The sequence below is a fragment of the Nyctereutes procyonoides genome, unplaced genomic scaffold, assembly GCF_905146905.1.
Source record: "Nyctereutes procyonoides isolate TBG_1078 unplaced genomic scaffold, NYPRO_anot_genome, whole genome shotgun sequence".
NCBI lineage: Eukaryota > Metazoa > Chordata > Mammalia > Carnivora > Canidae > Nyctereutes > Nyctereutes procyonoides.
In genome coordinates, this window is record NW_026575025.1 from 13,318,891 (window position 1) to 13,342,202 (window position 23,312).

Here is a 23,312-nt window from a genome sequence, read left to right on the forward strand (position 1 = left end):
GGGCCAATCAGAAGGCCGGAAGGGGCGGGCGCTAAGACACGTGGCTCAACGCGGGCGGGGCGGGGAGGAGAGGCTCGGGGTCAAGGAGCAAACCCGGCACAAGATGGCGGCGGTAGCGGCAGTGGCGGCGCGTAGGAGGCGGTGAGGAGCCCGGAACCCGGGTGCACGCCCGGGACGCCCCCATGTCCCCCAAACCCCATAGCTCTTCTTCCTGTATGCCCTCCTGAGACTCTGTCACCCCTGGCCTCGTGAGCACTCTTTGTCCCTCCGGAGGCGGCCTCAGGCGCTCTCGGTTTTCTCGCTGTAGATCCGCGCGGCGTTGGAGGCCCTTTTGGGGCTCCCAGCTCCATCCTGGCGGGTCAAGAGGGCCGCAGCCGTTCGCTGTCCTTGGCCTTGCCCTCTCTCAGCTGCCCCCTCCCTCCCTTGGCGGCTCGCGACGGTTAACGCTGCCTCCTCCTTCCTGCAGTGCGCGGGGCCATCCGGGCGGGGACGAGACGCGGCCGGGCCTACGGGAACTCAATCCCTTGGCCCTGCGGGCCCCTCAGCAGGGAAGCACCGCGGCCTGCCGTCCCGTCTGCACTACCCTTCTTGCCCTACACTCCCAGAGTCCAGGACCCTGCCCTGCCTGCCCTTGTCTTCACGTGGACACCAACTCTGACTTGTTCCGTGTTCACGGTCGCTGGGCTCGGCTGGGGCAGGATCCCATAAATTCATGGTCTGCTTGGATGTTGGTGCGCAAACACAGCATGCAATCGAACGGTTTGATCTGCGCTCTCGAGTTTATATTACCGAAAACAAAACAAAACAAAACAAAAAAACAAAAACAAAAAACCCTAAACGGTTGGAAACAATCACCAGCGCCACAAAGCGTTTACCTGGACGTAACGGATGTACTGGGGGGGGGGGGGTGGAGAGGCATGTACTGTCACCAACAGTGAAAAAGACTGGACTGTAAACTCTCTGGAAGCCTGTGATCTGAAACAATAAACGGGTGCACCTTACCCTGCGGCTCATTTCTGACTTTGGCTTGTGACCACCTCTTTCTCTGGAGTGTTCAAGTCATCCCTGAGTTCCTAGGGCCTTCCAACGGGTCACATCCGAAAGATCTTTTATAAGTCCTATCCTCATTGGCACTTATCCGACCCCATTGTATAGATTGTACAAATAGGACTCCAGGAGGTATTTAACTCACTTTACTTTTGATTACTGCTGCTTTGGGCAGGTAGACGGGGTCAGTGATGCAGGGGACCTGCTGCAGTCACTCGGTAGGACCTGGGCCACAGGTCTTGCTATTGAGTTTTCTGGTAGCATTTCTTCTGCTTGTTTTGCTACTAATTATTCCTGCTTGGCCTATCAAAAGATAGTGCCTGGTGTTTTCCTCACTTTTCTGTGTGGCCTGGCTGGCTTGCACATTCTTCTGGAACTGCAGGGCTTACCCTGTTCTGCCCTCTCCTTTCTGGTGATTTTTTCCTTACCTTTATCTTTCAAGCAGATACTGAGGCTAATGCTGGATACAACGTATATAGTCTTTAGTTACCTTATTAGCAGTTTGCAAAGTTTTAAGACTTAAAAGAAGCTTGTTTTTGTTTTCTCTTCCTATTTGGAACACTTAAGAGTGTGCTCCTGGACAACCCACATCAAGTTGCTGGGAAAGCATGTTTAAAATGCAGATTCCTGGGGTTCAGGAATCTACATTTAATAAACACTGCAGGTAATTCTTAACAGATAAATAAAGTTTGAGAACCTCTGTTTAGGATTTACCCAGAATGGATGAATGTATCTTTCATACTAACTTGTCTGAATAATTGGATTAGTCCCTTGTCTGTCATTTGCTTTTTTTTTTTTTCCTTGTCTGTCATTTGGTAGCACACTGGGGAAGTGACTTTGCAATAACCTTGGGGTAATGGTCCTCAGTGAGGCAGGCCCTGCTGGTATAGGTAGTGTGCCATATTGTGTGTCATGAAGTACATGGGCCTGGAGTCAGGCAGAGCTGAGTTCAATCTCAGTTTCACTCCTTATTAGCAATTCAGTTTTGGATGGATTCTTAGCCTTTTACGCTTCAGTTTTCCCATCTGGGAAAAACCCCAACCTTACATTCACCAAGAAAACAACAAAAGAAATGAAAAAGAGGTAGTGTGTATAAAGAAGTGGTTTTGAATGATGATTGCCCATTACTGTTGTTTGAGAAGATTTTAAAAACTCTGATGCCCAGGCCCCACTTTGGGCCAATTAGATTAGAATCTGTGGGGGTGAGATTGGCACTTTGCAGAACTGCGGGCAGGGTTGGAAACTAGGGATATAGGCAGGTAGTGGGGCCCGTGGGGGGATGTTAGGGTTTAATACATGTAGCTGTTATTCTTGTTAGGCTTAGGTAGTGATAGTGGTGACTTACTTTGGACATCTAGGAGTGGAAATCAGAGGAACAGGATGCCTATGGTGCTAGGGATGTTGGGACTCTAGGTATTGTGACAACAGGCTACCTGAGGGTACATCTTTAACTTTTCTACTGTACCTCCACTTAGTGCCTTGCGTGGAAAGGCATGGCTTGCTTTGTTTCTCTGTTCCTCACATGGTACCCCCACTTCCCCTGGGACTGGCTGTTACTGCTCCTTTCCTCTGAGTAGCTGATGTAACCAGCATCAATACCAGGGCCTCTGAAGGCCAACCATCCTTTGTCCACTTCCTTTGCCTTTTGAAGGCAAGATGCGAGAATCCTCTCCTCAGGCCAGACACTTTATCCCATGTCCGTTCTGCCTTCTCTTCTATTTAACCAGACTCTTTATCCCCTTTTAGGGTTGTGGTGGAAAGGGGCCTTTCCCCTCTGAAGGTGGGGCCTTTTCTCACCTCTGTGCTGATGGTTCCCTCTTTGTCTTTTTTCCTCCTTAGATCTGGGACAGGTTTGGTATTCACTTGTTTAGGAGTCTTCCTGGGAGTTACCCTTGCTGTGGATAGAAGCAACTTTAAGACCTGTGAAGAGAGTTCCTTCTGCAAGTATGATATTTCTTGGAGAATGGGGTGGAAGATAGGGTAATGTGGGAGGTGCTGTGGCATATGGGGGGTAACCTGGGGACACTGCAGGTGGTAGAGGGACCTAAGAACATTGAAGAACCTTTCCACCTTCCCATTTCACGTGGCAGGAGGCAACGAAGCTTACGGCCAGGCCTCTCTCCGTACCGAGCCTTGCTGGACTCTCTGCATCTTGGTCCTGATGCCCTCACAGTCCATCTGATCAATGAGATCACCAAGGTCAGAGGAGAAAAGGAGGAGGCCAGTGGCAGTGGGGAAATGGCTAAGGGGTAATTCGGCAAAGGTGAACCTATGGCCAACATCCTATCCCAGCCATCTAGGGATTTTATGAGGAATTCAGATCTCAGGTCCCTTAGGTAAAGGACTAGAAGCAAGAGAGCTCTAAGGAGGGAGTGGGTTCAGAGGGCTTTCCATGGTGTAGCCCTGTCCCTTCTCCAGATCTAAATCTCTGCCTCCACAGGTAGTGCTGGTGCTGGAGCTCCAGGGGCTTCAAAAGAACATGACTCGCATCAGGATTGATGAACTGGAGCCCCGGCGGCCCCGATACCGGGTGCCAGATGTGTTGGTGGCTGATCCCCCAACATCTCGGTAAGTTATTACTGAGAAATATACCCATTTCCACAGTCCTTTTCTCCTTCCCAGTGAACCTTTTATCTATTTATTTAAATATTTTATTTAGAGCAGCCCAGGTGGCTCAGCAGTTTAGTGCCACCTTCCGACCAGGGCGTGATCCTGGAGACCTGGGATCGAGTCTCATGTCGGGCTCCCTGCATGGAGCCTGCTTCTCCCTCTTTCTGTGTTTCTGCCTCTCTGTGTGTGTCTCTCATGAATAAATAAATAAAGTTTATTTTCTATTTTTTTTTAATAAATAAAGTTTAAAAAGAACTTTTAAAAATCTTACTTTAAAATGTTAAGGTATAATTTGTCTGGAATTGATACAAGTAACTGGTATGAGGTAGGAATTTGGTACCATTTTATTCCTACTCGGGAAATCTATTTTTCTGACTTCACTATTGAATAATCCTCCTTTCCTCACCAAAATGCCATGCTACCTCTGTTAACATTTTAAAGTTCTAAGTATGCTTGGGTCAGCTGCCAGGCTCTTCTTAGGTTCCTTTGGTCAATCTGTCTCCCCTGGCACTGTCCCCACACTACCTATAGCTCTTAGCAGCTCCCTCTTTTGGAGAGTCCTCACTAGTCTTGGCCTGTTGTGCTTCTTTGTATCCCTTTTGATCTCTTTTCCAGGCTTTCTGTCTCTGGCCGTGATGACAACAGTGTGGAGCTCACGGTGGCTGAGGGACCCTATAAAATCATCTTGACGGCGCAGCCATTCCGCCTGGACCTGCTAGAGGACCGCAGTCTTCTGCTCAGTGTCAATGCCCGAGGACTCTTGGATTTTGAGCACCAGAGGGCCCCCAGGGTCCCGTGAGTATGGGAGTTGGGATTGGAATGGACGTAGTGTGCAAGAGCCTGGGGATGTGGTGGATTTCACACTGGGTCCCTGGGAGGAGACAGGGTGGCAGGACCACCAGACCAGGTAGGGGCTGGGGGCTGGGAGAAGCTGTTCTCAGGGAAGGTAGGAAGCAGACCCAGTCTCGGTTTTCTCCGTTTCCTGTACAGACCAGGAGGCAAGTCACTTTTGTCCCTGAGCTGTATCCTGGGCACCTCCTCTGGGAGGCCTGCCTGGGTCTGCCTTTCCCTTTTCCCCTTCTCACACCATCACATTTCCCAGGTTTATTTTCTTCCTTTTTTTTTTTTTTTTTTTTTTTTGGTTTCCTATCCCCCTACCCCCCATCTCTGGAAGTTTGTCGACTGAAACTCACTTTTATGTTTCTGTGTTTGTGTTGGTTTTGTGCCTCCTTTTCCCCTTCCCTACCCATCTCCTCCTGCCCCAGTTTCTCGGATAAAGTTAGTCTCACGCTCGGTAGCATTTGGGATAAGATCAAGAACCTTTTCTCTAGGTAAATCCATGGCCACTGGTACTGTATCTGTTCCTCTGCCCTTACCCGCCCTTCACTCTGGCCCCCAGGGGAAGGTGTCCCAGACCTTCCCATGCCCTGCCCTTCACTCACCCTTCTTTTCCCAGATATGGGGTATCTGGTCCCTGTTCCCTGTTTCCCTGGCTGGGAGCCCTCTGGGAGAAGGAAGATGACATGCTGGAAGTCCTTGAGGAATGTAGGGAGCTTCTTGCTTTGCCGAGGGGGTGGAGAGATACTGCCTAATGCTGGGGTTTCTGGCTCTCAGCTGGGGTGCCTTGAGGCTCTAGATAGAACTGCTTGACAGCTGCCCTTGAAAGCATTCTTTGGCAGAATCTCTTATTTGAGTCCCTGCATATATCTGTAGAGGCTTGACCATAGTATGACCCACTTGCTTTGTAAAGCTTTGGTGTCAGGCCAAGAGGTTAAGGCCCAGTGGAAGTAGTTGGGGCCAGAGTCTCTCGGAAGCAGCAGAGCCAGCACTGACATTCCCAGTCCAGGCACTTGAACCATCCTGCCTGTCTGTTCTGGAAGGCAGGCAGAGGCTGATGATTTAGCACCTGTGTGTGGAAGGCACCTCCTGGTAGCATTTACTCGTTTCCCTTTCTCATTTCTCTCCCCGTCTTTTGCACATTAATCCGTTCACTGGGGTCCCTTGCCACGCTTTAACGTTCAGTCCCTTCCTCCAATGCCTTCGTTCCTTTGGACCCTTGGCTCTCTATTCCCTTACCCCTCCTTCCACTAGCCCCTCGTCCCTGCCCCCTCTGGATTGGAGCAGACAGCTCTCCTACCTTCCAGGCAAGGATCAAAAGACCCAGCTGAGGGCGGTGGGGCCCAGCCCGAGGAAGCACCTGGGGATGGTGACAAGGCAAGTCGGTGGACTGGGTGGCTGGGCACAGGGTTGGCTGGAAGGTTGGAGGGGAAAGGCCCACAGGAAACTTGAGCTCAGTGTCCCCACTGGGGACGGGATTTAGAAAAGGGTGGGGGAAGAGAGAGCTAGTATGTAATTGGAGGTGGTCTGCTTTCCTCCTCACAGCCAGAGGAGACCCAGGGGAAGGCAGAGAAAGATGAGCCAGGAGCCTGGGAGGAGACATTCAAAACTCACTCTGACAGCAAGCCATATGGTGAGGGACTGGGAGAGCCTTGGGCAGGGATGCAGGGACTCTTTGTCAAACAGAAGCTCTGGAGCCCATCTTTTGTTTTCTTGACAGGCCCCACATCTGTGGGTTTGGACTTCTCTCTGCCAGGCATGGAGCATGTGTATGGGATCCCTGAGCATGCAGACAACCTGAGGCTAAAGGTCACTGAGTGAGTCCCATGGTGACATCAAGATATGGGGGGAAAGATGGGTTGGACATTAGGGCTGTGGGGTGGTGTTGTGCAGTTTGGATACTTCAGACAAGCATGGATCACTTCCTGTGGCCAGATCCCCTTTGGGGATCAAAAAATTCTCCTTTGGAAAGAGCAGGGGGTCCACTTCTTATCACTCACCTGTATCTGTGGGGTGGAGGTTGTGAGTGCCATAGCCTAGGGCCAGTCTGTCTGTCTGCCTGCAGGGGTGGGGAGCCGTATCGCCTCTACAATTTGGATGTATTCCAGTACGAGCTGTACAATCCCATGGCCCTGTATGGGTCTGTGCCTGTGCTCTTGGCACACAGCCCTCATCGAGACCTGGGCATCTTCTGGCTCAATGCTGCAGAGACCTGGGTTGACATATCTTCCAACACTGCAGGGAAGGTGAGCAAGCAGGCGGAGAGCAGTACAAGAGTACGTCTTCAGGCCTGAGACAGATGGGTGTGCTAGGGGCATTTACTTTGAAGAAGCTGGTTGGAGGCTCACAGGGATACCTGTTTAGGGACTGGGTGGGAAAAGGAGTCCTGAGCCTTGAGAGCAGCATTTGAGTTCCCTGGTCATTCCCAGAAAACACACATTCATGGAGAAAGTATTGCTCTTTCTACATTTATTGTCAGTACACTTGTTATTGATCAAATGTCTAAGTGCTGGGGATATGTTGTTCATTGAGGTAGGAAATGTTCTCATTCTCAGGGTGGAAGACAGATGTTATATAGGTAAGAAGGCAGGACAAATTCTGTGGTGGGAACCGTTGAGAAAGAGATGTGGTCACAGGGTAGGGGATGGAGACAGTGCTGTTTTAGATGGTGTGGTCCAGAAAAGCCTTCTTGAAGGGGTGATATCTAACCTTAGCCCAGACTGACTCCTTAGGACCCAGCGGTGTGAGGACTCTGAGGAGAGCGTTGCTGCTTTGTCTCTGGGTCAGGGAAGAAGAGGGTGGGTGTTGGACCTGTGTCTCTGGTCCTCTGTAGACCCTATTTGGGAAGATGCTAGACTACCTACAAGGCTCCGGGGAGACCCCACAGACTGATGTCCGCTGGATGTCAGAGAGTGGCATCATTGATGTCTTCCTGCTGCTTGGCCCCTCTGTCTCTGATGTGTTCCGGCAGTATGCCAGTCTCACAGGTATGTGCATCCCCTTGCTGCTAGCCAGCAGCCTCCTTCACTAGCCCTGTCTTCTTGAGAGGGAGGACTGTATTTTCAAAGTCTTGTGCCTCAGCCTGCTTCCTAGCCCTGGACCCTTCACTCACTGTCTAGTCGACTTGTCTTCCTCAATTTCTGGGTGTTCCCAGTGGCCCTGGGTTGGGCCTGACCCCATTGTGACCCCCGTGCCTGCAGGGACCCAGGCATTGCCCCCGCTCTTCTCCCTCGGCTACCACCAGAGCCGCTGGAACTACCGGGATGAGGCTGATGTGCTGGAAGTTGATCAGGGCTTCGATGATCATAACCTGCCCTGTGATGTCATCTGGCTGGACATCGAGCATGCTGATGGCAAGCGGTACTTCACCTGGGACCCCAGCCGTTTCCCCCAACCCCTTACCATGCTCCAACACTTGGCCTCCAAGAGGCGGAAGGTAAGAGGACTGCGGCCATACTCAGTCTGCTCTGGCACGACAGGCCCGGAGAGCTCTGACCACCCCATTCCTTGCCTGCAGTTGGTGACCATCGTGGACCCCCACATCAAGGTGGATTCTGGCTACCGCGTGCACGAAGAGTTACAGAGCCGGGGTCTGTATGTTAAAACCCGGGATGGCTCTGACTACGAGGGCTGGTGCTGGCCAGGTAAGTGGTCCCAGAATTGAGGGAGAGGCTGTTGTGAGGCCAGGGAGATAGGATGGTAGCCATTTTGCTCCTTGGAGGTTGACAGCCACCCTGAACTTGTCCTAGGCGCCGCTGGTTACCCCGACTTTACCAATCCCACGATGAGGGCCTGGTGGGCTAACATGTTCAGCTTTGATAATTATGAGGTATGGAGCCCCTCTCCTACCTGCATCTGTCTTTCTCACCTGGCCTCCCAGACTCCATCGTTCTTTGTCAGTCAGCCCTGCTGTGGTCAGTTGCCTGTATTTTTTTTTTTTTTTTAAGATTTATTTCTTTATTTACTGGGTGGGGAGAGCAGGCTTGGGGGGGGGTGGGATGAAGGGAGGGGCCAAGAGAGACAGAAAGACAGACAGAGGAGAAATTCCAACTCTCCACTGAGAGTGGAGCCTGACACAGGACTTGATCCCACCCCTGAGAGCATGACCTGAGCTGATATCGAGGGTCCGTGCTTAACTGACTGAGCTGCTCAGGTGCCCCTGGCCACCTGTATTTATCAGGAGGTCTTCATGATCCTGGGAAGACCCTGAGAGATGCTTCTTTTGGATTCCTAGGAGTTCTCTACTCTTACCATTTGTCTTCCTCCCTTCTGTCCTTCTGTCCCCGCTTTCTGCCTTGTCTACTTAGGGCTCAGCTCCCAACCTCTATGTCTGGAATGACATGAACGAACCGTCTGTGTTCAATGGTCCTGAGGTTACCATGCTCAAGGATGCCCAACACTATGGGAGCTGGGAGCACCGAGATGTACATAACATCTACGGCTTCTATGTGGTAAGAGGTTGAGCAAGGAGAGCCTGAGGGCTAGGGAACGTGCACGTGACGACGGCAGGCTTCTGCTCCTCACCACCCCTCTTCTCCTGTCCCCATTCAGCACATGGCAACGGCTGATGGGCTGGTGCTGCGCTCTGGGGGCCTAGAGCGCCCCTTTGTCCTGAGCAGGGCTTTCTTCGCTGGCTCCCAACGCTTTGGTAAGATTTGGAGAATAGAGCTGTAGCAGAGTGTGAAGGCTGGATGGGAAGAGTGGTGCACCAAGGCCTGCTTCTCTAAGAAGTCTGTCCACGCAACTGTCCCCTGAGAGCAGTATGCTGCATCCCCCCTCACCCCCACCCACACACTTTAAGAGGAGCCAGGGACTTGGGGGGGTCCTGTCCCCTTTCAAGTGTTGTACATTCTGCCATCTTGGGCAGGACCCTGGGGGCCCTAGAAGAGATGTGGTGGGTCAGAGGAGTCAGCTGCCCCTTTGCTGTTGGCAAACTCCATCTCCCTCTTTTTCTTAGGAGCTGTGTGGACAGGGGACAACACTGCTGAATGGGACCATTTGAAGATCTCTATCCCTATGTGTCTCAGCCTGGGACTGGTGGGACTTTCCTTCTGTGGGGGTGAGAGGGGGAGGAATTTGGGGTCTTGGTTTGGTGGGAGAGGAACAAGGCCGAGGGCACAGGACCCAGGCATGAACAGAGAGAGCCGAGAGTCTAGGGTGGGGTGTGGGGAAGCTACTTAGGCAGAAGCCCTCCTTTATTTACCCTCTTTTCCAACCTGTTTCCTCCCTCCCCTCTCCCAGCGGACGTGGGCGGTTTCTTCAAAAATCCAGAGCCAGAACTGCTTGTGCGCTGGTACCAGATGGGTGCCTACCAGCCATTCTTCCGGGCACATGCACACTTGGACACTGGGCGGCGAGAGCCCTGGCTCTTACCAACTCAGTACCATGACATAATCCGAGATGCCTTGGGCCAGCGATACTCCTTGCTGCCTTTCTGGTACACCCTCTTCTATCAGGCCCATCGTGAAGGCATTCCTGTCATGAGGTGAGGCATTCAGTTGGGTCTGTGTAGAGTGAGCTGAGGGGGCTGAGGGATGTGGGGACTGGGCTCCATTTTGGGCCTCTTTGCCACTTACCAGGGCCTTGTAAAGGGGGAAATTCTGGTTTTAAAGTCAAGAGTAAGAAGAGCCTAAATGGGGATGAGGAGCAGTCAACATTACTGGCAGGCATTGTTCCTTACTATCCCCAGAGCCTGAAACAGGGTAGACAAGTATCCTTCTTTCCTTGGAAGCAAGACAAACAGACATGTACACAAATATGCAAATAAGAAAATTGCCTACAGTAATAATCTCTTTAAAAAAATAGAACAGGGTAATGGAATTTGGTTCTACAAACCGCTGAGCCACCTGGGCTGCCCTACAAATGGCCTTTTCAAGAAGAAAGATGCATGAGTAGCACCTGGGTGGCTCAGTTGGTTAAGCATCCAACTCTTTTTTTTTTTAATATTTTATTTATTTATTCATGATAGTCACACACACAGAGAGAGAGAGAGAGAGGCAGAGACACAGGCAGAGGGAGAAGCAGGCTCCATGCAGGGAGCCTGACGTGGGATTTGATCCCGGGTCTCCAGGATCGTGCCCCGGGCCAAAGGCAGGCGCTAAACTGCTGCGCCAGCCAGGGATCCCTTTTTTTTTTTTTTTTTTAAGATTTTATTTATTCATGAGAGAGAGAGAGGGAGGCAGACGCAGGCAGAGAGAGGAAGCAGGCTTTATGCAGGATACCTGATGTAGGACTCGATCCCGGGACTCCAGAATCATGCCCTGGGCCAAAGACTGGCGCCAAACCGCTGAGCCATCCAGGGATCCCTGAAACATCCAACTCTTTTTTTTTTTTTAATATTTTATTTATTTATTCATGAGAGACACAAGAAAGAGAGAGGCAGAGGCAGAGACACAGTCAGAGGGGGGAAGCAGGCCCCCTGCAGGGAGCCCAATGTAGGACTCGATCCCGGGACTCCAGGATCATGCCCTGGGCCAAAGGCAGGCACTAAACTGCTGAGCCACACAGGCGTCCCAGCATCCAACTCTTGATCTCAGCTCAGGTCTTGGTCACAGGGTCGTGAGTTCAAGCATTGGGCTCTATGCTGGGTGTGGGGCTTAGTTAAAAGAAGAAAGGGGGATCCCTGGTGGCTCAGCGGTTTAGCGCCTGCCTTCGGCCCAGGGCATGATCCTGGAGTCCTGGGATTGAGTCCCACATTGGGCTCCCTGCATGGAGCCTGTTTCTCCCTCTGCCCCTCTCTCTCTCTCTCTCTCTCTCTCTGTCTCTGTCTCTGTCTCTGTCTCTGTCTCTCTCATGAATAAATAAATAAAATTAAAAAAAGGCATGTGAGATGAGGCCTGACTAATGAGGAAGATGGACTTTTGTGATCTAGAGGAAATAATGTTTCTAGCATAGGAGATAGCAAGTGCACTTGCTAGATAGCTAGTGCACTCTAGACCTTCTCAAGTGGAATTGAGGGCAGCTCCAGTGGCTTAGCGGTTTGGTGCCACCTTCGGCCCGGGACATGATCCTGGAGACCTGGGATCCAGTCCCACGTCGCCTGGCTCCGTGCATGGAGCCTACTTCTCCCACTGCCTGTCTCTCTCTCTCTCTCTCTCTCTCTCTGTCTCTAATAATTAAATAAAGTCTTTGAAAGAAAAAAAACAAACACTATTCCATTCAATTCCCTTTAAAAAAAAAAAAAGTGGCATTGAGTTTGTTGTGTTCCAGGAATAGAAAATAGAAAGATAGCTAGTGCACTCTAGATGTTGTAAAGTGGAATTGAGGGCAGCTCCGGTGGCTTAGCGGTTTGGTGCCGCCTTCAGCCCGGGGCCTGATCCTGGAGACCCGGGATCGAGTCCTGAGTCGGACTCCCTGCACGGGGCCTGCTTCTTCCTCTGCCTCTCTCTCTCTCTCTCTCTCTCTCTCTCTCTCTCCCTGTCTCTCATGAATAAATGAATAAAATTTAAAAACGAAAAGAAAGAAAGACCAATGTGTCTTGGGGGTAAAGAACCAGAGGGAGGGGTAGGAGATGATGTAGGAAAATCCGACCTGATCTAGGGCAATGAAATGGCCACTGGAAAGTTGGCATGTCAGATAGTTTCAGGAGGGGGTAGGGAAGGAGGAGGAGGTGGGTTAGGAAGTTCAATGATTAGACCAAGGGTAGGTTGCATAGCTGTGGCCTACAGCCTGATTGGTCTATCTGGCTGCAAGTTCCTGGCTTGGACCCCTGTGCTGTGTTTAACTCCAGTTCGTGGGATAGCATCTTTGACCTCTGCCAAAGAGGTCTTCCTTTCTTGTCTTGCTTCCTTCCTAGGCCCCTCTGGGTACATTATCCTCAGGATGTGACCACCTTCAGTATAGATGATCAGTTCCTGCTTGGTGAGAAATGGAGGAGACAGTTGGGGGTGGGTTGGGATAGGGTTGAGAAAAAGTAAGCACCTGTGGGAGAGATGTCTGTGGATGCCCAGAGAGGGAGGAGTGAGTGAGACTGCTGGCACAAGGTGGCAGGTGCTTTGGTGCTCTGTGTCTGAGAACTGATCCCCTCAATTCACAGTTGATTCTTGTTTGTTTTAGGCGATGCATTACTGGTTCACCCTGTATCAGACTCCGGGGCTCATGGCGTGCAGGTTTATCTGCCTGGCCAAGGGGAGGTGAGTTAAGGAAAAAAGGGAAGGGGGGTGTGTGATGGGGAAAGTGGTGAAGGCTGAAGAGGATGAATAGGATGGGCAATGACCTAATCTGTTTCCTGTCACCCACAGGTGTGGTATGACAGTCAGAGTTACCAGAAGCATTATGGTCCCCAGACCCTGTACCTGCCTGTAACCCTAAGCAGTGTGAGTATGCCTGGCCCAGCTGCTAGCTCTATCTGCCTGTAAGTCTCCAGAAGGAGAGAGTGTGTGCTTTGGGGTCCGGTACCTAAGTGGGCACAGATGGGCAAGAGCAAAAGATACTGCCAGGCTATGCAACCTGCCCTTGGTCTAATCATCAGGACAATGGGGCAACTTCATCCCATCACTGCTCTTGCCCTAGATCCCGGTGTTCCAGCGTGGAGGGACAATTATCCCTCGATGGATGCGTGTGCGGCGCTCCTCTGACTGTATGAAGGATGACCCCATCACTCTGTTTGTTGCTCTCAGCCCCCAGGTGAGCCACATGAGCGGGGAGCACTCTTAGCCCTTTGCCTGCCTTCCTGGGATTTGGTGCCTGGGGGAGTGCTGCTCGTTCCTTCCTGGGCTCGGGCTCTCACTGTCCCACTTCCTGCTTAGGGTACGGCCCAAGGAGAGCTCTTTCTAGATGATGGGCACACATTCAACTATCAGACTCACCATGAGTTCCTGCTGCGTCGGTTCTCATTCTCTGGCAACACCCTTGTCTCCAGGTAATGAAATTTTTCCTTGGTAGCCTTGGGGATGCTCACAGAGCACTGTGCTCTTTTCTTATGACATATGACTTCGTTCTGGGGCTCCTCCGTCCTTCTGCTCTGACCTCTTTCTCCCTGATGGGGATATGTTTTTGTTCCCTCTAGCTCAGCAGACCCCAAAGGCTATTTTGAGACACCAGTCTGGATTGAGCGAGTAGTGATAATAGGGGCTGGAAAGCCAGCAACTGTGATACTCCAGACAAAAGGTGAGGGGTGAGACTGGCCCCCAGGGTGGGGAGAGAGGGGAAGTAGCAGCAGGGTTGGAGACTTGCCTGTAGGAAAGTAGTTGATCTGCCATAGCCTGTTGCTATGGTCATGGAACTCTTTTCTTTTTTCTCCACCAGGATCTCCCGAAACCCGCCTGTCCTTCCAGCATGACCCTGAGACCTCTGTGTTGATCCTGCGCAAGCCTGGCGTCAATGTGGCATCCGACTGGAGTATTCATCTGCGATAACCCAAGGGATATTGGGGGGTGGGAGGGGTGCAGTGGTGATGAGAGTTCCTCTTCCTTCTGCCTTGGAGTTTGATCTTCCCCAGACTTCATCTTTCTTATCTGAAGACTCAGATTCTTCCAACATCTGGCAGGATGAGAAGCTGTCCCTGGGCTCTGAATTGCTTCCTGTGACTTCCCTGACCTTGGCCACCCCGCTGACACCCAAGTCTCCTTTCACCCCCCAACACTCTGTTGCTCTAACTGGAGCACAGTCACCCGTGAAGACCAGGGACCATGAGGCCCTTGCTTTCCCTTCTCTTTCCTTTCTTTTGGGGGCCCTGAATCTCCTCTAAACGCTCTTCAATCATACCTCTTGTGTGTTGATGCCGTTTCTTGGAAGATGAGGGCAGTGAGCTTTAGGGCTCCTTTTCTTCTTCCCCTTCTCCACCAAACTGCTCTCTCTCCTTTTATTTCTTTCACCTAATTCTTCTCTGTCAACCCTCCCCTTTTTATGCCCCACTGATAACACTGGGACCACCCCTTATCTGATAAGGGATGAATGGATCAAAGGAGTGAGGTTGCTGAAGAACATCCTTTTCCCTGCCATCCCAACCTTTTGTCTTCCTGATTGCTTCTAGAGTTGCTGCAGTTCTGACAGGGGCAGTTCTATCTCCCCTGTCCCTTGGGGGAAAGAAGTTTTCCACTCTTCCTGAAGAGGGTATCAGCATTAAACTTCTTTTGCCCCCTTTTTGTCCCTTTTGGGGGCATTTAAGATGGAGAAATCTGGTTTCATCGAATCACGATCACCTGTATTTATTGCTGGGAGAAGGCTGAGGGTGGGGGGAGATGATCATGTGTGCCCAGGGTTGGTGGGAAGCTCTGGGTGAGGGGTGGGAGAAGACTGGGGACAAGGGGGAATATTTGTGGCAATTTTTTTTTACTTCCTCTTGGCCCCCAGCTGTGACAGGTTTTGATAAAAGGAGAAACAATAAAGAGATAAACCATAAATAACTGTTGGTGTCCGGATTCTAGTTCTGGCCTGAACCACAGACCCTTAGAAGCCTGAGGGCCTGACATTTTCATCTAGCTTCAGCATAAACCTCATTAGATCAGCAAAATGAGTGAGTACGTCTTCTCAACTTGCTAGATGCCAATATTTTCATAGAGGAGTCCAGCAAAGCCATCAGATTTTAGGAGGCTTAGTTAACAGTGGTGACCAGAGCTGATGGGGTATAGAAACAGCTTTATAGTCAATGTTCTCATGAAAAAGGCTGCTTCTCTTTGGCATCACTTTTTTAAATTCCCCATTGTTTCAGTGACAGGAAGTAGATCACTCCATTTTTTGTAAAGTGACTTATCAGTCTTGAGAGATTATTTTATAAGAAACGAGGTGGTGTTGTTTTTTTTTTGGAAAATGCTCAGGCTTGTACCTGAGTAGTTAGGGAATGTGCTCATGGAATTCTTAGCTCAAGAAATATTTCCAGTTAGTTTGCTGGGACGTAGTGTACTCCCTTGGCACCCCACTCCCAACCTCCTATTGTCATACGTTTAAGAAACGAGGGGCAGGGGCAGCCCGGGTGGCTCAGCGGTTTAACGCCGCTTTCAGCCCAGGGCCGGATCCTGGAGATCCGGGATCGAGTCCCATGTCGGGCTTCCTGCATGGGGCCTGCTTCTCCCTCTGCCTGTGTCTCTGCCTCTCTCTCTCCCTCTGTGTCTGTCACGAATAAATAAAATCTTTTAAAAGGGGGGGGGCAGGAGGCGTACTGGTTTTGGAGACAGGTACCTAGAAGGCACACAGAAAACTCCATAGTGGCGGTTTCATGTTTTTGTGGACCTTGGTTACTTGTCCGTAAGATGGGGACAATACCACCTGTCTCAGGACTAGAGTGAGGAATGAGTGAGGGACGCCCAGAGCACAGGCCGGGCACAGAGAAGTCCCAGATTTCATTCATTCATGAAACAAGCATTTGTAGCCATGGCGTCCCGTGGCTGACGGATGAATGAATGAAAATGAGGAAATTGGGATCCCCGGGTGGCTCAGCGGTTTAGCACCTGCCTTCGGCCCAGGGCGTGATCCTGGAGTTCCGGGATCGATTTCCGCGTCAGGCTCCCCGCATGAAGCCTGCTTCTCCCTCTGCCTGTCTCTGTCCCTCTCTCTGTGTGTGTCTATGATGAATAAATAAATAAGTTTGTTTTTTTTTTAAATGAAATCTGGGTACTGGGACTGGAGACCAAAGGAAAGGTCTCAAAGTCACTCCCACCAGGCGACTGACCGCCCGCCACGCGAGCACGCCACACCGGATGTGACGTCACCGACTCCCGTGGTTCCCAGAACTGGGCGGAGGGACCGGAAATTAACCCGGGGGGCGGGGTGCAGACTGACCGGAAGTGGGCCCGGGCGGGCGCCACCGGCCCGAGCTCACCCGAGCCGGTGAAGAGGAGCGTGAGGAAGGCGGGACGCGGGGCGGGGCCGCTGCAGGGGCGGGGTCTGCAGGCTGGCGGATGGGGGGCGGGGACCCCCCCTTGGTTCCCCCCGGACCCCGCCTGCTCCGGCGCCGGCGGCCGCACGGCCATGAAGCTGAAGCTGAAGAACGTGTTTCTCGCCTATTTCCTGGTGTCGATCGCAGGCCTCCTCTACGCGCTGGTGCAGCTCGGTGAGCGGGGCGGGGCGGGGGTGCGGCGGACCCGCCTGAGGGCGCCCGCCGCCGTGCAGCCCGCCCTGGGGATGAAGCTCCGCGCAGGCACCACGCAGCCCGCTCGGCCCTCCGACAGCCCTGTGCAGCAGCCGGGCGCCCTCCTCTCTGTAGGACGCGCCGCGGCTTCCCGCCGCACCTCGGATGAATTGCGGACTCCTTTCCCGAGTCCGCAAGGCCCCGCATGATCCTGTGGCCATCGGCCTTGGCAATCCCCTTTCCTTCCCCACTCGCTCGCTCTGCTCCGGCCGCACTGGCTGTGTGACAGTTTCTCGAAAAGCCCACGCGCGTTGCTCTCTCAAGCGCTTCACCTGTACCTTCTGGCTGCGGTGCTTTTCTCCCATTTCTTTCCTGGTCGCCTCTTTCTCATCCTTGAGGTCTCAGCTCAAATGTCACCGCCTCAGAGAGTCCTTCCCCGACCACTTTAGCTAGAGTAACTGCTTTTTCTGGATTCTCTTTTATACTCTATCTTATACGTCTCCTTCGTGGCCCTTGTCACAGTTCGTGACAATTTTACTAATTTGTTTCTTTGCTCAGTGCCTGCCTCCTCCACTAAACTGAAAGCTCCATGAAGGCAGGGACCATGTCTGCTTTCCCCCCTGCTGTATCCGCAGCACCTAAGGCTGTGCCTCCCACGAGGAGCATTCAATAAATATTTATCCAATAATGGAATCAATGAATTTTATGAGTCTTTGGTCACACAGCCACGGGAACAGATTGAACTTTGCCTCTTAGGCAGACGGCTTAGGGCTTGATCTTCAGGTATTTAAAAGACTGCCCTGTTTCAGGAGATTTAGTTGTTCTTTACATCTCTAGAAGGCAGCAACATGAGGATCAGCAAGTAGAAGGGTTGGAGGCAGATGATCAGCTCAATATTCAAATGAAAGCTGTAACAGATGGACTTGACTGGTTGGAGAGGGCTGCTGATTGAGACCATGAGCCCCCCACCCCCGAGGCGTGGAAGAGGCTGTTGGGGAAGTTGTCAGGAGATTTCCCCCTACACTGGCTAGGAGTTGAATGAGAACGTTCTGCCCCTTTGGGATGCTCAACATGCTGTGGTTCTCTGCCCCCATCCCTGCTTCCTGGGACCAGGTCAGCCATGTGACTGCCTCCCTCCCCTGCGCGCAGCAGCAGAGCAGCTTCGGCAGAAGGATCTGAGGATTTCCCAGCTGCAAGCTGATCTCCGTCGCCCACCCCCTGCCCCTGCCCAGCCCCCTGAACCTGAGGCCCTGCCTACTATCTATGTTGTTACCCCCACCTACGCCAGGTATGGGGTCTGGTGTACCCAAGAGGCCTGCCAGGGCCAGGATGTTGGTGTTGATGGAGTTTGGGGAGGCACTGGGCTAGAGGGTGTTCTGTAGGTGAGGGCATGCCAAATGAGAGGATAAAGGAACCACATCTTTCCTCAAAGATTTGTGGGGAAATGACTGTTTCTCTAGGGAAACGGGTATGCTATGAAATAGAATACACAGTTCTTAACAAATTTTAAGATAGAATAACAAAGTTTCAAAGAAATGTTGAGCTTGCCCTTGAATTCACTCTCTCAGGGATCCTTTGGTGAGAAAGTCTGGGGACCACTGGCTAATTGAAGTAGAAAAGGGCCTGGCCTTACTGTCATACTAAGGTCTAGAAACAGTTACCCCAGCTATGATTTGTGGTATGTTCACTCTCTACCAGCCACTGTGCTAAGTAAGGGCTTTTTTTTTTTTTTTTAATTAAAATGTAACTTTTATTTTGGCACAAACCCCTGGGGAACCTGGTTTTAGGTTTATAGCTAAAGAGCCTAAAAAAAAAAAATTAAAAATTAAAAAAAATAAAAATAAAGAGCCTGCCAACACCTCAGGGGAATCAAATGGCTTACCCATAAAAGCACAGGCAGCTCTAGACCCTGTCCCCTTCCACACACGCAGCCCCAACCCCACGGCAAGCAGAGCAATTGAGGGATAAATCTAGAAAAGACTGGGTCACACCTTCCCAGTTTCCTGTCTAACCTTAGATAAATCCTCTCCTGGAGAGGAATGAGGCAAAGGGCTCATCTAAATTTCTCATCCTGGAAACCCAGGAAGAGCACCTGGTATTTTAGAAAGTCATTAAAATTTGCTCTTTAAGGGGAAGCCTGGGTGGCTCAGCAGTTGGGCGTGTCTGCCTTTGGCTCAGGGCGTGATCCTGGAGTGCTGGGATCAAGTCCCACATTAGGCTCCCTGGATGGGAACCTGCTTCTCCCTCTGCCTGTGTTTCTGCCTCTCTCTTTCTGTCTCTCATGAATGAATAAATAAAATCTTAAAAAAAATTTTTGACCTTTAAGACAAAATCGTTGTAAAGTGCTGTTATTCCCATTTTCACAGCCAAGGAAACAGGCTTGGGGAGATCTGACCCATTTCCCCCAGTGTCTCACCTACTAAGTTACAGAGCTGGCATTCAAACCTAGATCTGTCTGATTCCAAAGCCTGTGCCCTTAACTTGTAGTCTCCCACAGCCAGAGCCCTGGGGTTGAGGCGGGTGCCAGACATGGGCTGCAGGAGAGTGCGGTGTGAAGTTGACAGGCAAGAAGAGGAATTTGGGTATTGGTTGGGCAAATGCTGTGGGGGATACTAGAAGGGGCCTGGGAGAAGCTATGTATACTGGCGGGAGTGAGCAAATGGTCCCGACCCCTTGCCCTCCTACGTATCTTTTCCCCTGCAGGCTGGTGCAGAAAGCGGAGCTGGTGCGGCTGTCCCAGACACTGAGCCTGGTGCCCCGGCTGCATTGGCTGCTGGTGGAGGATGCTGAGGGCCCCACCCCATTGGTCTCAGGGCTGCTGGCTGCCTCTGGCCTCCTCTTCACACACCTGGCGGTCCTCACCCCCAAGGCCCAACGGCTCAGAGAGGGTGAGCCAGGCTGGGTTCGGCCCCGTGGTGTAGAACAACGCAACAGGGCCCTCGACTGGCTCCGGAGTGGAGGGGGTGCTGTCGGGGGAGAGAAGGACCCCCCCCCAGCTGGCACCCGGGGAGTCGTGTACTTTGCTGATGATGACAACACCTACAGCCGGGAACTCTTTGAGGAGGTGAGCCCTGGGGTGGGGATGGAGAAGGAGGCAGGTGGAGCCAGCTTCACCTGTTCCCTTGGTTACTGGTGTTTCTCTGGAAAGATGTTGTGGGAGGATGGGGAGCAGTGGGGCAGAATGAGCCCATTGGCCCTTCCTGCTGCTCCCTTGCCCCTGGGCCACCCTGTCTGTTTCTTTTCTCCTGACCTCTCTTAGATGCGCTGGACCCGTGGTGTCTCAGTGTGGCCCGTGGGGCTGGTGGGCGGCCTGCGATTTGAGGGCCCTCAGGTACAGGATGGCCGGGTTGTGGGCTTCCACACGGCATGGGAGCCCAACAGGCCCTTCCCAGTGGATATGGCAGGATTTGCTGTTGCCCTGTCCTTGCTGTTGGCTAAGCCCAATGCCCAGTTTGATGCTACTGCTCCCCGGGGCCACCTGGAGAGCAGTCTCCTGAGTCACCTTGTGGATCCCAAGGACCTGGAGCCCCGGGCAGCTAACTGCACTCGGGTAAGGGGCTGGAGGTGGGTAGAAACCTGGCTCTGGGATGTGGAAGGGTGATGGGGAATGTGGAGGAAGGCTTTGGGGAGGAGGGGAAGAACAGTTGTTTGAACAAGGAAGGACCCTGCAGAGCTCAGACTCAACCTTGCTTACTCCCCTGGAGGGGGAGCTGGGAGCCAGGGAAAGAAATGGTCTCCTGCACTCTGTCACCTGGGCACCCATGTAGCCCAGAGGGGGTAAGGGGAGAAAGCCCTATTTTAGAGGCACTACAGCCCCTGCCCTGCACACTTGAATCTAATGCTATGTGTGTAGAGGCGGCAGTAAGAGAATTCGGGCTATGCTGTGGGCTATGCTATTTTCAGTTCTAACTGAAATGCTCCCACAACAGGTCCTGGTGTGGCATACACGGACAGAGAAGCCCAAGATGAAGCAGGAGGAACAGCTACAGCGGCAGGGCCGAGGCTCAGACCCAGCTGTTGAGGTGTGATGGCGGCCCCCCCACCCCCGCCCCTGACTACCACCTCGTCAGGCACGAAGCTGGGGGACTGGGCCCCTGGCCAGCCTGGGCGGCAGATTTCCAAATCTTGACCCCTCAGAGCCAGGGGGTGGCTCCTCTGCCCCTTCAGCCCCAGAGCGTGGCCCAGCTGCTTCTCCTCTCCCCCAGCCTGCCATGTGGCACTGCCCACAGGCTGGGGACAAGCGGCCCTTGTGTTGAACCAGGTCAGCTCGGTCTGGGGTGGGGCAGAAGGACAGACACTCAGGAGGGCTGCTAAGCAACTGGGTAACTTATTGGGGCTAGGCATGGGCTGGGGGGCTGGAGGAGCTGGGCTGGACCTTCCCCACCTGAGCATGCGGATCCCATCCCCCCCCCCACCTCCAGAATAAAAGATCATGAGCTGGAGGGGCCTCTGGTTTCCTTTGTAACGCACGTCTGGTTCTTGCATTTGATCCTCACCAGAGTCAGGACCTGGGAGTCCCGGCATCTTTATCAGATAGAAATCAGTTCTCCCAGGGCCCTCCACCCCCTTGAAGAGGAAGTTGAGTGGTTTCAGTCCAAAAGCTTTATTGAGTCTGTGTGCCAGGAGCAGTCTCCAGCTCTCCCCACGCTGCTCTCCCATCACCCCGTGTGCTTTCTGGTTGTCCGGTGGTTCTGGCCACAGGGGCTAGGCCCCAGACACCTAGTTCTCTTGCTGCTACCAGTCCAGCTCCCTGACTATCCTTAACCCCCCTAATCACAGGGACTCCCCCATCTGGAGCCTTGGTACAGAGTTGTGAGGTTTTCATTCCTGTCCATCCCTCCCCTCCCCCCTGCCCAAACCCCACCCCACCCCCACCCAAGCTTCAGGCCACTAGGCCTCAGGTAGACCCTCCTTAGGAGGTGCCTCTTCTGCTGGGGCCTCCTCAGGTGCTGGCCTGTGAGCAACCCCCCCCTGTAGCCATGCTGTTTTCAGCATGTCTTTCAGCCCACTGGGAAAGAGATAGCCCTGGGCCTCTCCCTCCCCATCGATGATTCCTCCAAGCCCCTCCAGTGCCGTCTGGAGGTACCGCAGGCCCAGGAGCACCAGAATCTGTGGGGGAGGCAAGGGGCAAGAGGTCAGTGAGGGTCAATAGGTCCCTGGAGCCAGGGGTAGAAGCAATGAGGGGGGGCCCAGATGGAGGGGGCCCCCATGTTGCTGACTCACCTGCAACATGAAGGTGACAGTCAGCATGCTGCCCAGTGTGCTCGCCAAGCTCTGCAGGTGCCCCAGCAGTGCTGCGTGGCATCCTTGTGTCCAGAGGTTTAGGCTGGGCTGACGGGGATCAAAGAGAGGGTGTGCGTGGGGGTCTGAGAGCCGGCTTTGCAGGCAAGGTCTGGGCGAGTGGGGGTTGCAGCAGGAAAAAGGGACACCATCGATCAGATATAGGCCTTCCACGTTGCTCTGGATCCGACTGTAAAGAGAGGGGCAGGTGTGTCAGGATGTCTGGAAATAGAGACCCCGGCGGAGAAGCTGCAGGGCACGGGATTATCTCCATCCTACAGATGACAAAATGGGCCCGGAGCAGTTTGGTCACATGCCGTGGGTCACACACCTAATAAACAGCAGATCTGCAACCAATTCTCTCAATCACTATGCTCTATTTATTGCCTATGGGGGTGAGGTGGGTTTCAAGGGGGGAGGAGAAGAAGGGAAAGGAGGGGAAGGAGGCCAGGAGGAGCCGGGGGTGGGGAGAGACAGAACACTCACTCAACCACGTCCTGGTCACTGGGATCCAAGTAACGGCTGCTGACCCACTGGACCCCAAACCAATCCTTGTATCCGTGCCGCCCACAGCAGTGGTGCCTCAGCTGGAGCTCATCCAACAGCCGTTTGGCATGACAGTGTCCGGGCACCTCTGTGTCTTTATAGTGAGCCAAGGCAGTCCCCAGGCCCTCCTCCAGCCCAGTGTCCAGACTCCCAGGTAAAGCCAGGGTCAGCCCCAGGGCGAAGACCAGAAGACCTCCGCCTGCAGCTGTGCCAGCCACCAGCAGTGGGCCCAGGACCTTTCTCCACGGAGGGTATTGAGCTGCATCCAGACTGGCCCTGCTGGCTCCTGCACCCACCAGGCCTGTGCCCAGAGCCATTGTGCCAGCTGCCAGGGCAACCTGGGGCAGGGTGGCAAATGGGCAGGAGGGAGCCAAGAAGGTGCTGAGGTGCCACAGCTGAACCAGGAGGTGCCCGCTACAGAGAAGGGTGAGGCCACCCGCCAACGCCAGCAGCCAGGAGAGGAGCCAGAGCCCCTGTGCCAGACGGATGCGGGGCTGCAGGGGCAGCACCAAGGGCAACACCGGCGCCATCTCCCATCTCTGCCCAAGGGGAAGCAGAGCTGTCGGGGACGAGGGTTGGTGGGGACGGGATGCTGAGTCAGCCCAGCCTGGCTTGAGCCGGGCTAATGCCACCCTGACCCCAATACCCTGGGAATCCGCCCACCCCTAGCCTTAATAACCCGCTGCCCTGGCCCCTGCCAAGCCCCAATTCGAGATGCCTTTGCCTTGCCCCTTAGGGAAAGCCCCGCCCCCGGGCAGAGGGCCCATTTCGTAACCCCGCCCCGGTCCCCTCGCGGAAGTGGGGAGGGGCGGGTCGGCTCTGCCCCTAGGGGCTAAGGGCCGGGTACCGGGACCAGAGAAGACCCCAGGGAGTCCGGGGGCGGGGGATCCCTAAGGACGCGGAGGCCCGGAGGGGGCCCAGGGGTCAGCAAGTGGGCCCTGCCCGGGTCCTGAGCCCCGAAGCCCGGACAGGGAGGGGTTACCAC

General features: G+C 53.3%; 3 protein-coding genes across 5 annotated transcripts; 2 read left to right on the top strand and 1 right to left on the bottom strand.

Moving 5' to 3' along the window:
* The first annotated feature begins 21 nt into the window (after positions 1 to 21).
* GANAB (glucosidase II alpha subunit) lies at positions 22 to 14,626 on the top strand. 2 transcript variants are annotated; one of them, XM_055312225.1, is made up of 25 exons: positions 22 to 141; positions 2,887 to 2,991; positions 3,138 to 3,246; positions 3,488 to 3,615; positions 4,273 to 4,452; positions 4,923 to 4,988; positions 5,802 to 5,875; positions 6,044 to 6,127; positions 6,215 to 6,311; positions 6,560 to 6,740; positions 7,328 to 7,481; positions 7,695 to 7,930; positions 8,012 to 8,138; positions 8,244 to 8,323; positions 8,802 to 8,945; positions 9,046 to 9,142; positions 9,452 to 9,553; positions 9,736 to 9,979; positions 12,290 to 12,354; positions 12,550 to 12,626; positions 12,735 to 12,809; positions 13,006 to 13,119; positions 13,242 to 13,354; positions 13,502 to 13,602; positions 13,741 to 14,626. In XM_055312225.1, exons 1-25 carry the CDS (start codon positions 104 to 106, stop codon positions 13,848 to 13,850), a joined length of 2,901 nt encoding a protein of 966 aa, XP_055168200.1. In that variant the 5' UTR covers positions 22 to 103; the 3' UTR covers positions 13,851 to 14,626. The 2 variants fall into 2 exon arrangements, with proteins under 2 accessions (XP_055168200.1, XP_055168210.1); XM_055312235.1 differs by lacking the exon at positions 4,923 to 4,988.
* Positions 14,627 to 16,210: 1,584 nt separating this feature from the next.
* B3GAT3 (beta-1,3-glucuronyltransferase 3) lies at positions 16,211 to 20,943 on the top strand. 2 transcript variants are annotated; one of them, XM_055315203.1, is made up of 5 exons: positions 16,219 to 16,483; positions 17,615 to 17,789; positions 19,205 to 19,565; positions 19,761 to 20,051; positions 20,431 to 20,943. In XM_055315203.1, the coding sequence occupies exons 1-5, from the start codon at positions 16,402 to 16,404 to the stop codon at positions 20,527 to 20,529; spliced, it is 1,008 nt and encodes a 335-aa protein (XP_055171178.1). In that variant the 5' UTR covers positions 16,219 to 16,401; the 3' UTR covers positions 20,530 to 20,943. The 2 variants fall into 2 exon arrangements, with proteins under 2 accessions (XP_055171179.1, XP_055171178.1); XM_055315204.1 differs by lacking the exon at positions 17,615 to 17,789 and having other exon boundaries at positions 16,211 to 16,483.
* A 440-nt stretch (positions 20,944 to 21,383) lies between these two features.
* ROM1 (retinal outer segment membrane protein 1) lies at positions 21,384 to 23,211 on the bottom strand. The gene is made up of 3 exons (XM_055310844.1): positions 22,268 to 23,211; positions 21,725 to 21,971; positions 21,384 to 21,610 (listed from the first exon to the last, which is right to left on the bottom strand). Exons 1-3 carry the CDS (start codon positions 22,855 to 22,857, stop codon positions 21,392 to 21,394), a joined length of 1,056 nt encoding a protein of 351 aa, XP_055166819.1. The 5' UTR covers positions 22,858 to 23,211; the 3' UTR covers positions 21,384 to 21,391.
* Between the last annotated feature and the right edge of the window lie 101 nt (positions 23,212 to 23,312).

Coding starts and splice junctions, on each gene's coding strand:
- ROM1 (XM_055310844.1), bottom strand. CDS start 22,857: ATGGCGCCGGTGTTGCCCTTGGTGCTGCCCCTGCAGCCCCGCATCCGT. Junction 21,972..22,267: donor AGTGACCAGGACGTGGTTGA/GTGAGTGTTCTG, acceptor CTCTCTTTACAG/TCGGATCCAGAGCAACGTGG. Junction 21,611..21,724: donor CTGTCACCTTCATGTTGCAG/GTGAGTCAGCAA, acceptor CCTCCCCCACAG/ATTCTGGTGCTCCTGGGCCT.
- GANAB (XM_055312225.1), top strand. CDS start 104: ATGGCGGCGGTAGCGGCAGTGGCGGCGCGTAGGAGGCG. Junction 3,247..3,487: donor TGATCAATGAGATCACCAAG/GTCAGAGGAGAA, acceptor CTGCCTCCACAG/GTAGTGCTGGTGCTGGAGCT. Junction 8,139..8,243: donor CGAGGGCTGGTGCTGGCCAG/GTAAGTGGTCCC, acceptor AACTTGTCCTAG/GCGCCGCTGGTTACCCCGAC.
- B3GAT3 (XM_055315203.1), top strand. CDS start 16,402: ATGAAGCTGAAGCTGAAGAACGTGTTTCTCGCCTATTTCCTGGTGTCG. Junction 17,790..19,204: donor GTTACCCCCACCTACGCCAG/GTATGGGGTCTG, acceptor TTTCCCCTGCAG/GCTGGTGCAGAAAGCGGAGC. Junction 19,566..19,760: donor GCCGGGAACTCTTTGAGGAG/GTGAGCCCTGGG, acceptor GACCTCTCTTAG/ATGCGCTGGACCCGTGGTGT.